Source organism: Zootoca vivipara, chromosome Z2 (genome assembly GCF_965207765.1).
Source record: "Zootoca vivipara chromosome Z2, rZooViv2.hap1.1, whole genome shotgun sequence".
Lineage (NCBI taxonomy): Eukaryota > Metazoa > Chordata > Lepidosauria > Squamata > Lacertidae > Zootoca > Zootoca vivipara.
In genome coordinates this window covers 41861714-41876869 of record NC_142585.1, presented here as the reverse complement: position 1 = coordinate 41876869, position 15156 = coordinate 41861714, and the positions used below count along the sequence as shown (strand labels likewise).

Genomic DNA, 15156 nt, shown 5'->3' with positions numbered 1-15156 from the left:
ACAAAACCTTCACACATGCAACTTGCTAGACCATCTTGTTTTGAAGATAGGCTGAGAAATGTGCGTGAAAAATTTCCCATCGTGCTGGCAGGTCAGATCTGTATCTGCCCTACCTGTTGCAAGATAAATTTGGCAGGTGTGCATGGCCACTGCAAGGGGAATCAGTCAACTCCCCTTACTCATATTGCTTTAAGGATATTGTTAGAAGAATCAGCTTACTCAAATAATATTAGGAATCTGTAAAGAATGTTTATGCAGGTCAAACCCAGCCTTGAGTGAGTCTGATAGAGAGCAGGCACCCTGTTCTTTTTGCTGAATATGGCACCCAGCTCAGATAACACAGACATGCTTTTCCTCTGAGAAAGTGACCTCATTTTTATGCATGCATAAAGCTAAGGTGAGGGAATGCCTCCATCTAATTCATAGGCCTGTGGACTCCACCTCTGTGGGTTCTCCCCAGTAGCTGCCTTTCTGTTTGACCAAGTAAAGGACCACCCTAGTTTTCTCTGTATTGTCTTTCCCCTTATGCATGAGGAGAAATTCCTCATACATTAGGGTGGACATATAGATTGTGTTTTTCACCCCTGTTCCACTCCATTAAAACTGTAGGGAAGGGGGTGTAGCTCAGTGGTAGGGCAACTATCTTGCATGCAGAAGGTCCCAGGTTCAACCCTTGGCATCTCAAGGCATGCCTGGGAGAGATTCCCTGACTGAAACCCTAGAGAGCTGCTGCCAGTCAGTGTAGACAATATTGTGCAAGATGTGAAGAATGGTTTGACTCAGAGGCAGCTTCCTATGCCAGTCATGCATTTCCTTCCACTTACTGTACATCCTTCAAGGACAGCCATGTAACTCTGCTCTTGGGAGTCTGTAAGAAACTTGATTTCTTTTTCCAGCTGCAGCTTGCCCCCATCTGCGTGGGGTCTGCAGGAATACGACACCTTCTGGGTGGCCAGGCTGCTGTGAAGCTTCAGGAAACGGAGCTGGACAGTAGTTGTATCTTGGTACTCCAGCTACAGCAACCAAGAGAGGACAAAGGGTTAAGAGTTGGCCAAAGCTGGTCAAGCTTGCAGGGCTGAACACGTGTGTGTGTGTGTGTGTGTGTGTGTGTGTGTGTGTGTGTGTTGAGGGGTGGGGGGATATCATCACACCTCATGTAGAAAGCAGCATGTCAGGAGAGAAGGGTTCCAACCAAACACATCATTTCTTTCTACCTGCTTTGGTGCTCCTGCCATTTAGGACTGCCTTTTAAAATGCAGATAGAGGGATTGTATGTGCAAATGCTCTCTCACAAAACTGTCTCCATGCACCTGGAACACTAGGATGTCATGGGAAAGGCTAAAACTCCTTTCTGCTCAACAAGTTCAAATTCACCAGGTCACTTAGGCAAGCCCCCCCCCCTCTTTGTTGAAGTACAGCTCCCATCATTGCTGGTCATTGCCCATGCCTGCTGGGGCTGATGGAAATTGTACTTCAGTACTGTCTGCAGGGCCAAAGGTTTCCCACACCTGATGCAGAGAATTGCATGTATTAATAGGCAAGTCAGGCACCAGGTTATGACAACGAAGTAGGGATGGAGAAGGCATTTGGTTTTGTTTGCATTGGAACTACCTAATTCACAGTTCTTGAATGAATACACAAACCAAAATACAGCTATCCTTTGAAATTTTTGCTTCTCTGAATTTTGCATTGCAGTTCTCCGAGCAAATATCATGTAGAAAAAAAAATGCACATATTAGAGAACGGTGTGCATAAAAATGTATTAAAATTAGGGGGGATTATTGCATAGGAGTGTGTATTAGCCAAAACTGCAGCCAGAAATGTGCCTGTTATGAGACATTTGTACCAAAATGCTGATGAGCTTTCAGGAGGAAAAAATTTTGTGATGGAAACTTCAGTGTTGCTTACAGAGCTTACCATGAAACCACCAGGCAGGGAACTGAACCACTGGAAGGTGTCTTCCAAAGCATATGCCCTCAACCAGGCTTTGATGGGGACCTGATGGTTTAAAAACACACAGAGAGAGTTCACCAAAGATCACAGATTTTTGCAGTGATTAGAAACCCTTTGGGCACAGAGCAGTAACTCAGAGCAAGACTTTCAGGGTGGCTGCTCCTAATTTGTGGGAACAGCATTCCTGTTGAGATACAACAGGCAGTCCCACTCCACTCTTTATCCTGGCCTTTGACATTATATTTGTGTGTGTGTGTGTGTGTGTGTGTGTTGTTGTTGTTGTTGTTGTTTAGTCGTGTCCGACTCTTTGTGACCCCATGGACCATAGCACGCCAGGCACTCCTGTCTTGCACTGCCTCCCGCAGTTTGGTCAAACTCATGTTCGTAGCTTCGAGAACACTGTCCCACCATCTCGTCCTCTGTTGTCCCCTTCTCCTAGTGCCCTCCATCTTTCCCAACATCAGGGTCTTTTCCAGGGAGTCTTCTCTTCTCACGAGGTGGCCAAAGTATGGACTATTCTTGTGATGGTAGTTTGTTTTAATATTGTATTTTTAAATTGCTGCAACCTGCCCTAGGACTTTACGGTGAAGGGTGGGTAAGAAATAGTAATAATAGAATCACAGAAATGTAGAGTTGGAAGGGATCCTGAGGATCATCTAATCTGCAGGGAAGAGTATTTTGATATTATTCTTTAAACACACACACACAACACAGCCAGCTAAGAAGCACTTTGCAATTAATTACACAGCAGCACTGTGGCAATGGCACATATGATCATAGCATTGTAGAGTTGGAAGGGACCTTGAGGATCATCTAGTCCAATCTGCAACCTTGGCGTTATCATCACTATTCTCTTACCAACTGAGACGACGACCACGACAACAACAACAATGTTAAGCTGTTTTAGGGATTGTTTGTAAACCACCTTGAGATGCATGTAAAAGGTGATCAATATGTTTACTGGTAATAATGATGATGTAACCAGTGACTTTAACCTGTTTTCAACTGTTTGTAATATTGTATTTTTTAATGGCTTGAACCTGTCGTGGGATGTTACAGTAAAGGGTGGGATAATAATTGAAATAATAATAAGCAAAAGGATAAAATGTTAGCTGTTTTTATTGCATGCATGTAAAAGGAGAATCAAACCTTCAATCATATATTTAATAATAATAATAATAATAATAATAATAATAATAATAATAATAATAGTAACAACAACAGTAACAGCAATGGTGCTGGGCGCATGACTGAGCTTTCGCCCTGCTCAGAAACCTTAGAATTCTTACTTGGTTTTGCACAGGAGAAATACAAGTCTCTCCCCCAGCTGTGAAGTTGCAAAATGCCACCAGGGAGTCTTGCGGGCTGCCTTGGTTGGGATCTATGTAGTAATACCCTGAAATGAAACAAAATTTCCTTTAGAACCAGCCTGCTAAGAGACTAAGCAGCATCATGCTTTCATGCTGGCCACAGAGGAAGCCCCCTTCTCCCCAGCCAGCATAGAGAGGCAGGTGGCAAGGCTCTTAAGCAGGCTAATAAAGCAAATGGGCCTCCTACCAAACAGGCCTGTGGAGGAGAGTACAGAGTGGAGTCAGCATTGAGAACCAAGCTGATTGGCAGAGGAGCCTACACACTTGCCTGCATAGAATTTCTGGTAACCCAAGGCTATTAGGAAAGTTGCATTACAAAATAATGGTAATGTTTGTTTATTTTGATTCGATTTGTTTTCTAAAGAGCAAACAACCAAACAGCAAAGCAAAGCAATTATAAAGAGGGAAAAACAAAAAACAAAACCCAAGCTTTAAAAGACTTCCAAATCAGGACTTCTTAGCTCTAGCTAGAGTCAAGTGAAAATGCTTGTGGGGATTTTTGGACACAAACTTACCCACTAGTCCAGGCATAGGCAAACTCAGCCCTCCATATGTTTTGGGACTACAACTCCCATCATCCCTGACCACTGGTCCTGTTAGTTAAGGATGATGGGAGTTGTAGTCCCAAAACATCTGGAGGGCCAAGTTTGCCTATGCCTGCACTAGACACATTTTGTTTCTCTCAGTGGATACTGCTGCCATTCCACACACACACACACACACACACACACACACACACACACACACACTCCAAATGCTGCCCTGGATGTCAAGCCATTTGCAGGCAATTCTGGTGGAAATAGCAACTTCCTCGTGGACAAGATTTGCGGGTGGGCCTCTTGCCAGTGTAGGTAGGTTAGATTCATAGACCCATAAAATGATAGAGCTGGAAGGGTCTTCCAGCCCAATTCCCTGCAATGCAGGAATCTCAACTAGATCATACATGGCAGATCCAACCTCTACTTAAAAACCTCCAAGGAAGGAGAGTCCACCACCTCCAAGCTTGCTCCATCCTCCATGTGACAATGCTTTATATATTTGAAGATGGCTGTCATATCTCCTCTCAGTCTCCTCTAAACATAACCAACTCTCTCAACCGTTCCTCATAAGGCTTGGTTTCCAGACCCTTGATCGTCTTGGTTGCCCTCGTATGCACACGTTCTAGCTTGCCAATATCCTTCTTAAATTAAGACCCAGTGTGGTGCAATGGTTAGAATGTTAGACTAGGATCTGGGAGAGCAGGGTTCGAATCTCCACTCAGCTATGAAGCCCACAGGGTGACCTTGGGCTAGTCACAATCTATTAGCCTAACCTACCTCCCAGGGTCAGGAGGATGAAATAGGGAGGATAACCATGTACACCACCTTGAGATCCTTGAGATAAAGGTGGTATATAAATGAAATAAATAAATGAAATAAATAAATAAATAAATAAATAATAAGTGGGTTGAGCGATGAATGTAATTCTTACTGTTGTTGAATGATTTAGGACAGAAAGAAAGAAAGAAAGAAAGAAAGAAAGAAAGAAAGAAAGAAAGAAAGAAAGAACTTCCTCATACTGTACATAGTTAAACTATAGAACTTGCTCCCACAAAGAAATTAAAAACCTGGATCTATTTCTAATATTCTGTACTGTTTGGAAAAATTGCACTTATATGATGAAGCATTAGGGAAGCTTTTTATGATAATGGAAGCAGTAAAAAAATTAAAATTTAGTTAACCCAAAATGAAGATAAGTGGAAGTCTTATGGAGGGAGAAGGTGAGGATATTTCTGTTTGTGTGTTTGTTTGTTTGGTATGTTATGTTCTATTTTTGTATTTTTTACGAATGGTTTAATATGGTTTAATATAATATACAACGAGTAAATGAATAGATAGGAATGTATAATGGATTTGTGTATTAGATGGTATTTACAATTTTATTTTATAATTTGTGAGATTATTTGCATTGATTTGAAATTAAATAAAGTTAAGAAATTTTTTAAAAAGGCAGTGATGGCCCTCAGCTTGGATGGTTTTAAAACAGGCCTACACAGAATCATGGAGGATCGGGCTACCAATGGCTACTAGCCATGATGGCTTTGCTCTGCCTCCGTGGTTGAAGGCAGTATGCCTCTGAATACTAGTGGCTGGGAATTGCAGGTGGGAAGAGTGCTGTTGTGCTTGGGTCCTGCTTGTAGGTCACCTGTTGGGGCATCTGGTTAGCCACTGTGAGGATTCTGGACTAGATGGGCCTTTGACCTAATTCAGTGGGGCTCTTCCTTGGTTCTTATGTTCCTACCATCTGGGAGGTGGGGTTGTGCCAGCAGAAGTTCTTTGCAAGTGGCAGCTGGGTAGTCTCTGGTCCCATTTGGAGGATCTACCAGGAGCTTCAGTTCTCGTCCCAAGCTGTCCATGAGGCTCCACACATAGTCATAGTTCAACTTGCTTGCTGAATAAATCAAATGCTAGCAAAATAAAAATAAAAGGAAATGAAGCAGAAGACAATGTCAAGCCACTTGTAGGTGACTTTTACTGTCAGGTATGGTGTCCCATGTCAATATTAACCAAACTATTTGGATGATCATAAAGAACAGGGGTGCGTGGGTGCCCCACACTAAGCTTTGTGCCACTGCAGATCATGCATAGAGGAGATGCATGCTCTCCAGCAGAGTGCAAGTTGAATCCTCCAAAAAATATAGAAGCTGTGAGTTATATCCAACCAAGTTCTACTCAAAGCAGACCCACGGAAATTAACGTATGTCATGCCCATAAATTTCAATGGATCTGCTCTGAATAGGACTCACATGGCATATAACCCTATGCTTGTGAAATTTGCAGTTCTTTGAATTTTGGTGTGCAGTTCTGTGCTGAACCAAAGGTAAACTGTTCCAGAAGCTCTGCGAACACTATTTTGGTAGTCAAGATAACCGCACAATTAATTGCTAGTTGTTGTAACAATAAGCTCATATATGTTTATATTCACTTGCTTCAATATAAGCAATTGCTTCAATGCTATCCTTATCTATGGGCTTGCAGTGCTGGGCTCTGAGCCCAGAAAGGGGAACTATCTGTATTTGTCACCTATGCCCTCATCTGTTCAGGTGAAGTGATGGGAAGGCCTGGCCAAAGTGACGTATGGTGCCTTGTGTGTAAAGAATGTACTGTATGCATGTTTGCTTGGGTGCAGACCAGCCATCTCCTTGCTACAGTGTCTGTCCCACATTTGTAAATGCTGAGAGACCTGGCAGGTTGATTTGCTGTTAAGTCTAGACCTTTCTTGAACAAAGCACTAGAGCTGATCACTCTTGTGTTTTCAACATGCTTCATTGGTATCCTGCACCAAATGACTCCCATGAGCCCTCCTTTGGGCCTGCGGCTCAGAACAACTCCTCTAACTAAAAAATGCACACATATATTAGCGGAAACTGTGCATAAAATGCATATATTTGTGAAAATATTTTTAAAAATGCAATAGATTGAAGTATTTTGCAAAAATGCGTGTTTTCACATTAAAATGCTAATGAACTTTCCTTGGTATCTGAAGAAGTGTGCATGCACACGAAAGCTCATACCAATGACAAACTTAGTTGGTCTCTAAGGTGCTGCTGGAAGGAATTTTTTTATTCTGTTTAGACTACAGCAGACCAACACGGCTACCTACCTGTACCTAGAACTTTCCTGAGAGCTTCTAAAAAATAATGTCAGAAAGTGGTGCAAAAATATGGCAAACAAAACCTAAGATTGGGAAAATGAGAAAGTGGAAGAAACTGGCAGGGCATAACTACCTTCAAGTCTTCCCTGGAGATGTTCAGTGAAGCACCAGGGGGTCCAGGGACACCAGGCATGCCCTATAAGTAAGAAAGAGCATCATCAATCCTGTTTTGGAAAGCCTGGTGCTCAGTGCTGTGGTCCTCATGCATCTGCTTTAGTATTCCTGGAGTTCGGGAAACAGGTTCCGAAACGACATGCATTACACATGCTTCTGCATTCAACATGCATGCCCTGAAACTTAACACATCCCGAGAAACGCCTGCTTGCATCTGAATGAGAACTATCTAACGAGCACAATACATGAATACCAAATTCACACCAATGCATAAACCAGGCATGTCCATTTTGGCCCGCCAGTCAGTTTAATCTGGCCCCTGTGGCAGTTTATTTCCTGGGGTAAAATCCTAAAAAAAAACCTCAACAACTTCAATCCTAAAAGAAGCTCAATAACCCCAACCCTAAAAAAGCTCAATAACTTTGGGTTAAAATCCTTAAAAAAGCTCAAGAACTTCAATCCTAAAAAAGAGTCAACAACTTTGGTCGGCCCCCACGGCCTTTCACTTCATCAAATCTGGCCCTCTTTGAAAAAAGTTTGGACACCACTGGCATAAACTAAAACACAAACTACCCTGAGAGATTTGCCTCTGAATTTTGCAGTTCAGTTCTTCAACCAAACTGTATGTAGAAAAACACATACGTTAGGGGGAAATCTGAGGTGTATAGGGTGTTAAGGGAGGGGTAGTACCTCTGGTAGGAGACAGGTCATGCTCCTTCCGGGGTAGTTTGCCCACCTTTAGTCCCCTGCCCTGCACTTAGCTCTCACCTGTGGCTCCTAGAAGCTGTCAGCCTGCGACAGTAGCCACACCCCAGGAAATGTCTTCAACTGGCCAGCTAGTAAAAATATCAATGACCTTTTCTTTTCTTTTTTTAAAAAGAATGCTTGCTGTTTTTAGTACTCATGGAGGAAATCTTGCAAGTACTTGGTTTGAAAGAAAAATACAGAAAGGGCAGCCTTAACTTACAGGCAGACCTGGTAGGCCTTTTGGTCCTGTGTCACCTTCCAAGCCTTTGAGGCCCTGGTGAAAACAAGAGAGAAGAGACAACTAAATAACCACTGAGATTTGGACAGTACTTGACTCACAAGGTGGGGCAGACAGGGTGGGAGGCTGGCTCCCTTACCTTTTGCAGTGTCCTCCATTGATTTTGGAAATAGGGAGGGGGGTGTTTTGAGGTGGGTGTTGATCTCAGGGAAGGCAAGGGGCGGAAGACCAGGGAAGGCTCAGCTATAGGAGAGCAGAGCATGGATGTTGCTTCAGCAAGCGCCAAATCGAAAGTGAGCCCTGCTGCTAACCCTATCCTCCCATGCCTAGTCCTGACCAGACATTGAGTGCTCAGAGGAAGAACCAGATACTGTACTGTTTGAGGACTTGGGGGAGCAGGCAAGGGCCCCCTGAATCCAATGCAGAGGATCCCCTTGTGGGGAAGAGCCTTCTGGGATTGTCAGAGAAGGAGATGGACTTGCTCCCCGAGTCCGCAAGAGGGTTGGTGCCAAAAGCTTGGTGTGCAGGTTGAAAAGCAAATAGCACAGCTAGGACCACTGCAGCAGTTCCCTGCTATGGTGCAGGGAGTAAGAAACCAGAGCTTTGCTGTCAAGAGCCCCTGGCTTAGGATGTCTAAGGGGAGAGGCAGGCAGGATTCACATCAATGTCAGTCATTCTTGGGTAGCTGCCAGGGCTCAAGCACCTGACTGGGAGTGGCCACCGGGACCATAAAACACCAGTCCTGAGAGATCTGCATTGGCTCCCAGTACGTTTCTGAGCACAATTCAAAGTGTTGGTGCTGACCTTTAAAGCTCTAAACGGCCTCGGTCCTGTATACCTGAAGGAGTGTTTCCACCCCCATCGTTTAGCCCGGACACTGAGGTCCAGCAACCAGGGCTTCTGGCAGTTTCCTCATTGCGAGAAGTGGGGTTACAGGGAACCAGACATTGGGCCTTCTTGGTAGTGGTGCCCACCCTGTGGAAGCCCTCCCATCAGATGTCAAGGCAATAAGCAACTCTTTTACTTTTAAAAGACAACTGAAGACAGCCCTGTTTAGGGAGGTTTTTAATATTTAATGCTGTATTGTTTTTAACACTCGATTGGGAGACGCCCAGAGTGGCTGGGGAAACTCAGCCAGATGGGCAGGGTATAAATAAATATATTATTATTATTATTATTATTATTATTATTATTATTATTATTATTCCCAGTCTGGCAACCCTCACGCCCTACCCCTACCTGCATCAGGCTGTTGGGGCTAGGAGCCTTTGGTCATTTGGTGTTGTTACTGTTCGACTATGACCTGGGAGACAAGGGTTCAAATCTTCACTTGGGTCATGAACCTCACTGGGTGACCTTCTGCCAGTCACTGCCTTTCAGCTAGATCTACCTCACAGGATTGCTGTGAGGATAAAGTGGGAGGGGCGGTTAAACCATGCAAGGAACCTTCTGCTCCTTGTAATAAATGTGGGATATAAATGGGAGGAATAAACAAACAAATAAATAAACTTCTCACGACATCCTGGAACCCATGATATGCTGGGGTGGGGGCTGGGCTGGGCTGGGCTGGCGTGCTACACAATATCCCAGTGCAAGACTACCTCTGGTACCACTGTGGGGGAACATAAAATGATGTAGGTGGTGGTGGTGGTGGTGGCTCTCACTGCCTCGGGGCCCTCTCAAATCCAGAAATGGGCAAGTGCTTTGCATAAATTGTTGGAGTGCACCAGCTGATATGCCTGATATGTGAAATCATGGTGATATGTGAAATCATGGTGATATGTGAAATCATGGTGATATGCTGATACGTGAAATCATGGAAGGTGGTGGCATTGAGGACTGCAAATGTGCATATAAAAAGAATTAGGTACAACAATGGCAGTGGGTCAGTGTGCATGTATGCAGCGGGGATGTGGGGGGTAGGATTACTTACTTTTTGTCCAAATGTGCCCTGGGAAGAGGAAGAACAAAGGTAATACTATTGGGGAACAATACATTTGTCCAAAAGAAGTCCCCCACCCCTAAAATAACAGTTGTTGGAAAATAATCCTAGAAGATAAACTGAACTAGCTTTTGCATTTTCGTTTTGCTTAAAGGATGAATGTGATGAACGCGAACTAAGTCTCTCCTTTTTGGACGTGTTGAATTAGAGCTAGCTCCTTTTTTAAAATGAGTTTTTCAAGTTCTGGATGCCAGGGATTAAGTTTGAGACATCTGACATGCAAAGCACATGTTCTGCCAACTGAGCTATAGTGGCTCACAGAAGTGTGTGTGGGGGGAGGCCTTGTGGACCCCCCCCGTACAACTAGCAACACCAGAGAATTATGCAGATTTGTAACTTCTGCATGCTTTATACATGTGGCAGAATATAATAGTTTCCCAATAGGAAAAATAATAATTGCCTATGTGCAGAATTCTGAATTTATTTTCCTAATGTGCAAGTAATACTTGTCCCATTAAGTCCCTGGAACAAAGAAGCAAAGCCCTGCAAATTTATTGCTGTGCAGTTCGAAAAAGGAGGAGGGGAGCTTACTGGAATGCCAGGGTGTCCAGCAGATCCCCATGTACCACGTGGGCCAACAACACCCTGAAAATGAAGGAGAGAGTGTTACGAAGGCAACTCGGGCCTGTGTGAAAGCATCTATTTATCTATATCTTATATATTTATAGACCTCTTAATACCAGAACAGTTTACAAAGAAAGATAACAAGTATTATACACATCTTGCACCAACTTGGGCCCTAGACTGTGGGTCCCCAGAAGTGTACGTGACACGACATCATGATGTGATGTGACGTGTGCAGCTTGGTCTCTGCCCTCCACTGCCGCCTTCCAGTGCTGCGGCAGGGCTGGGGCCTCTGCCTCTGCTGCAGAGCCTCTGTTGGGGCCCACGGTGACCACAGATGCACCCCAGAAGCACATCTGCGGCCACAGTGGGCCCCAACAGAAGCCCGGTTGCCGCAGTGCTGCTGGAGAGTTGGAGGTGAGGCAGCAGGCAGCAGTGGCTGGGCACCCACATTGAAAATTTTGTGGGTGCCCAGGCACCCCTAGAATTGGCACCAGTACACCTTTTTGCTCAGGGTGGCACTGTGGGTTAAACCACTGAGCTTGCCGATCAGAAGGTCGGTGGTTCGAATCCCCACGACGGGGTGAGAGCTCCCGTTGCTCGGTCAGTGGCGAACGGTGCCGCTTGGCTGTCCGAGGCGGCACCCCCTGGGAATGGGGCGTCACTCCATAGCGCACATGCATCCTGACGCCAGGACGGACTGCGCATGTCCGCACATGTGTAGTCCGTCTGGGTTGGCGATGCTGCTCTGCTCGGCCGGTGTGCTCTGCTTCTTCCTGCTCGGGCAGAGGAGGCGGGGGTGGGCTGGGGGCGCTGCCCCCACACTGCCCCCGCCAGAGTGGAGCTAGGGGCGGCCCGCCCCCTTCACCCCTCCCTTGCTATGCGCCTGTGTTCGGCCCCTGCTCCTGCCCATCTAGCAGCTCAAAAGCACGTCAAAGTGCAAGTAGATAAATAGGTACCGGAAGGTAAACGACATTTCTGTGTGCTGCTCTGGTTCGCCAGAAGCGGCTTTGTCATGCTGGCCACATGACTTGGAAACTGTATGCTGGCTCCCTTGGCCAATAACGCGAGATGAGCGCCTCAACCCCTGAGTCGTCCGTGACTGGACCTAACAGTCAGGGGTCCCTTTACCTTTACCTTTCCTGACACAGAAGATTGGGTCCTATTTTTTTTCAATTATTTGTTTCAGTTCTCTGAGTTTCTGTTCTTATACCTGTTTTACCATTTTTAACCTCGTGTTTTTACCTGCTCCCCTTTTGGTCCTGGCCTCCCAGGAACGCCCACGGGTCCTCGCTTACCCTGAAAGAGAGAAAAAGTAATCACTGAGGACTAGGCGCTTTTTATGTTCAAACTGCTTTTCACCCATCCCGAAACCTTCACAAACACAGTATGAGCAGCAGCAGATTCTCATACGTACCTTAAAACCATTATCCCCCGGGGGACCAAGGTAGCCCATCATGCCTTTGATGCCCTACAGAAGGATGCCCAAGAAATGGGAAAGGATTAATGATTCTCAGTGATGTAAAAATCAATCACTTACATTAACCTGTGTTATAACAGCCACTCAAACAATAGGGTAGCGAATGCAATGCCTTCCAATGCAATGCCTTCTCATCCTTTCCAGCCAGAATGGTCAATAGTTACAGGAGCTGCAGTTCACTATAGAAGGCACCATCTTGGTTACTCTTGTCTTATGCTGTCAACTGCGAATGCAACTTTAGCTGGTACATTAGCAAGCTGGTAATATCAGCTGAGACAGCATCAATCAGCACCTACCTTTTCTCCTTTGGGCCCCTTGACTCCCTTGCCCCCCCTGAGCCCAGGAACACCCTGGGAATGGAAAAGACAAATAACACAATTATTTATAGTGCTTCATAGTCACTCCCTGGCAGATGGATTCCCCCCCCCAAGCCAACCATACAACTGCAAAACATCTTACACATAGGTGTCAAATTCCTGGGGCCCCATGAAGAGGCCAAGCTGGCACTCCCATCTCCACAAGAGGTCCAGAGAGAGTGGCAACATGAGAACAGGGCCTTTTCTGTGGTGGCTCCCTGTTTGTGGAAAACTGTCCCTATGAAGGCCTTCTCTCCCAGGCCTTCAGTGAATTAAATGATACAGTGCTCCCTCAACTTACGAACTTAATCCGTTCCCAATGCACATTCGTAGGTCGAAAAGTTCGGAAGTCGAAACGTGGCTTCCCATGGGGGGAAAAATATTCGGAAAAATTCGTAAGTCGAAAAAGCCGCATGTAAAAATTCGCATTTAAAGCCGCCAACGGTTTCCGTTCGGATGTAGAGAAATTCGTAAATATGCGGCCATTTGTCCCGTTTGTAAGTCGAAACCTACGAATGTGGGGTAATTCGTAAGTCGAGGGACCACTTTTAAAATTCTATTACTATGCTTCATTATTTATTATTATGCCATGCATTTTTGTGTTTTTATATTGTGAACTGCCCTGTGATCCTCAGATGAAGGGCAGTTTCAAAATTTAATGAATAAAATAAATAAAAATAAAGCATAATTGGGCCATGCATTGGTAAGTTGAAAACTTGATGCGCTTGTTGATGATTGGGAAGCTACAGCATGAATGCAGCAGAAGTGTATAGAGTTCCAATATTAACTCCCCTTCACAGTCACACTGCACCACAAACTCAACAAACTCAAATGAAAAACATGGAAGAGGAGCCAAGCAAACCTGGTCCTGCCTTGGAATATGTTTCTTAGGCTGCAACTCAGATACACTGAATGCAATAGAGCTTACCTCTGAGTACGTACCCGTCACTGATCTCCCTACCAATCCCAAAGGGGCTCCGCTCTAAGGGAGCAACCCAATGAGGGCTGAGCATGCTCATTGGCCATGGAAAGCTGTAGCTGTGTGTGCGCACATGAGTGAATGAAAGAAGGAGAACAGAAGCCAAGGAGAAGGCGGAATGGAATGGAGTATCTTGGAAGAAAGCATGGCCGACTGGCAGAATCCCTGAGCAGGAGTACCCCAACCTTTGCAACATGTTACAAATACTGCAGTTTTATAATATTTTGCCAGTGGGTATCTGGTAAGAGGCCAGTGTGGCGTAGTGGTTAGAGTGTTAGACTACGACCTGGGAGACCAGGGTTCAAATCAACACTTGGCCATGAAGCTCACTGGGTAATCTTGGGCCAGTCACTGCCTCTTAGCCTAACCTACCTCACAGGGTTGTTGTAGGGATTGAATGAGAGTGAGAATCATGTAAACCACCTCGAGTTCCTTGGAGAAAAAGCTGGGCTACAAAGACAACAAACAAACAAATGTGTCCCAGGAAGGCTTTTTGTAATGAGTCACCCTTGTGATCAATACTTACATAAGGGCCTTGGGGTCCCCGGGGACCACGGAGACCATGTTCACCTTGAGAGCCCTGGAAGGGAGAAAATAGGGAAAGGAGGGGGAAAGACTGGCATTAAGGCACCAGAGGATGTGGAAGAGGACCCACAACTGGGTTGCAGCCAGACCTAAGATGGGCCACATTAGTGTCATGGCCACCACAGGTATTCATACATATCACCCATCCAACCATTGAAGTAAATACAGGGTGTAAAAGTGAATAATGACTATCCCAGAAGAATAAAGGCAACAAGAGTCAGCCATAATCAATACGGTAATTATTAAGAGTACAAAGCATTTTGCCTACCTTGGGGCCTCTGGAGCCTCTTGGGGGTCTGGGTCCAGCTTTACCACGCTTGCCCTGATGGTGGTGGGGTAAACAGGGAAACAGAAAAGAGGTGGGTTGCCAGAGCTCAGGGTCTAACCCTGAGTTTAACAATAAAAACATCAGCAACAAAAACACAAATAAACATGATTTCAAATTCACTACAGCCTGAATTTCCTTGGGGAAACCCATGTGCTTTAAACGTATGACCAGAGAGTATCTGACAAGGGAAGAAACGCAGGACAAAGTATAATTTGTTAACAGATACTAAGGAAAGAGGTGGCTTCTCCCTGCCAGATTTAAGATTATATTATGAGGCGTCCTGTCTTTGCTGGCTGCAGGAGTGTATTGACTTAAAGAATGCGGATATTCTGAACTTGGAAGTTCAGGATAATAGATTTGGTTGGCATGCATATCTATGGTATGAAAAGACAAATGTGCATAAAGGTTTCCTAAACCACTTGGTGAGAAAATCAATTTACTTGGTGTGGGAGAAATATTAAAATTTATTGAAACAGAAAACACCTTGGTGGCTCTCCCCATTGAAAGCGATATCTGTGAAAAAACCTAATGCAGAAAGTGAGTGGGCAACTTATAAAGAGTTGCTATTTGAAGCAGAAGATCAATTGAAAATTTAAAAAATGAGAATGTAAGACTGATGGTGAATGATTGGCTGCAATACCACCAATTAAACCATGTGTTTATGAAGGATAAAAGGAATGGTTTTTGTCAGGGGAGCTCCTTACAGGGAGCCTCCGCCTCTCCTGTTGACCAGCACTTCGCCCAGTG

At 44.9% G+C, this 15156-nt stretch overlaps 1 protein-coding gene across 2 annotated transcripts in view; it reads right to left on the bottom strand.

Moving 5' to 3' along the window:
• The window catches only part of LOC118084246 (uncharacterized), a 28105-nt gene that overhangs the window by 205 nt on the left and 12744 nt on the right, over positions 1–15156 (bottom strand). Inside the window, exons 10-22 of one of the 2 annotated variants that reach the window (XM_035113624.3) lie at positions 14350–14403; positions 14023–14076; positions 12458–12511; positions 12099–12152; positions 11927–11980; positions 10649–10702; positions 10049–10066; positions 8098–8151; positions 7090–7152; positions 5604–5769; positions 3243–3349; positions 1918–1998; positions 825–1013 (exon numbers count right to left, since the gene is read on the bottom strand). In XM_035113624.3, coding sequence (XP_034969515.3) covers positions 825–1013; positions 1918–1998; positions 3243–3349; positions 5604–5769; positions 7090–7152; positions 8098–8151; positions 10049–10066; positions 10649–10702; positions 11927–11980; positions 12099–12152; positions 12458–12511; positions 14023–14076; positions 14350–14403 — 1002 coding nt within the window. The remainder of the gene's footprint in view (positions 1–824; positions 1014–1917; positions 1999–3242; positions 3350–5603; positions 5770–7089; positions 7153–8097; positions 8152–10048; positions 10067–10648; positions 10703–11926; positions 11981–12098; positions 12153–12457; positions 12512–14022; positions 14077–14349; positions 14404–15156) is intronic. The other variant, XM_088665003.1, reaches the window with a different exon arrangement.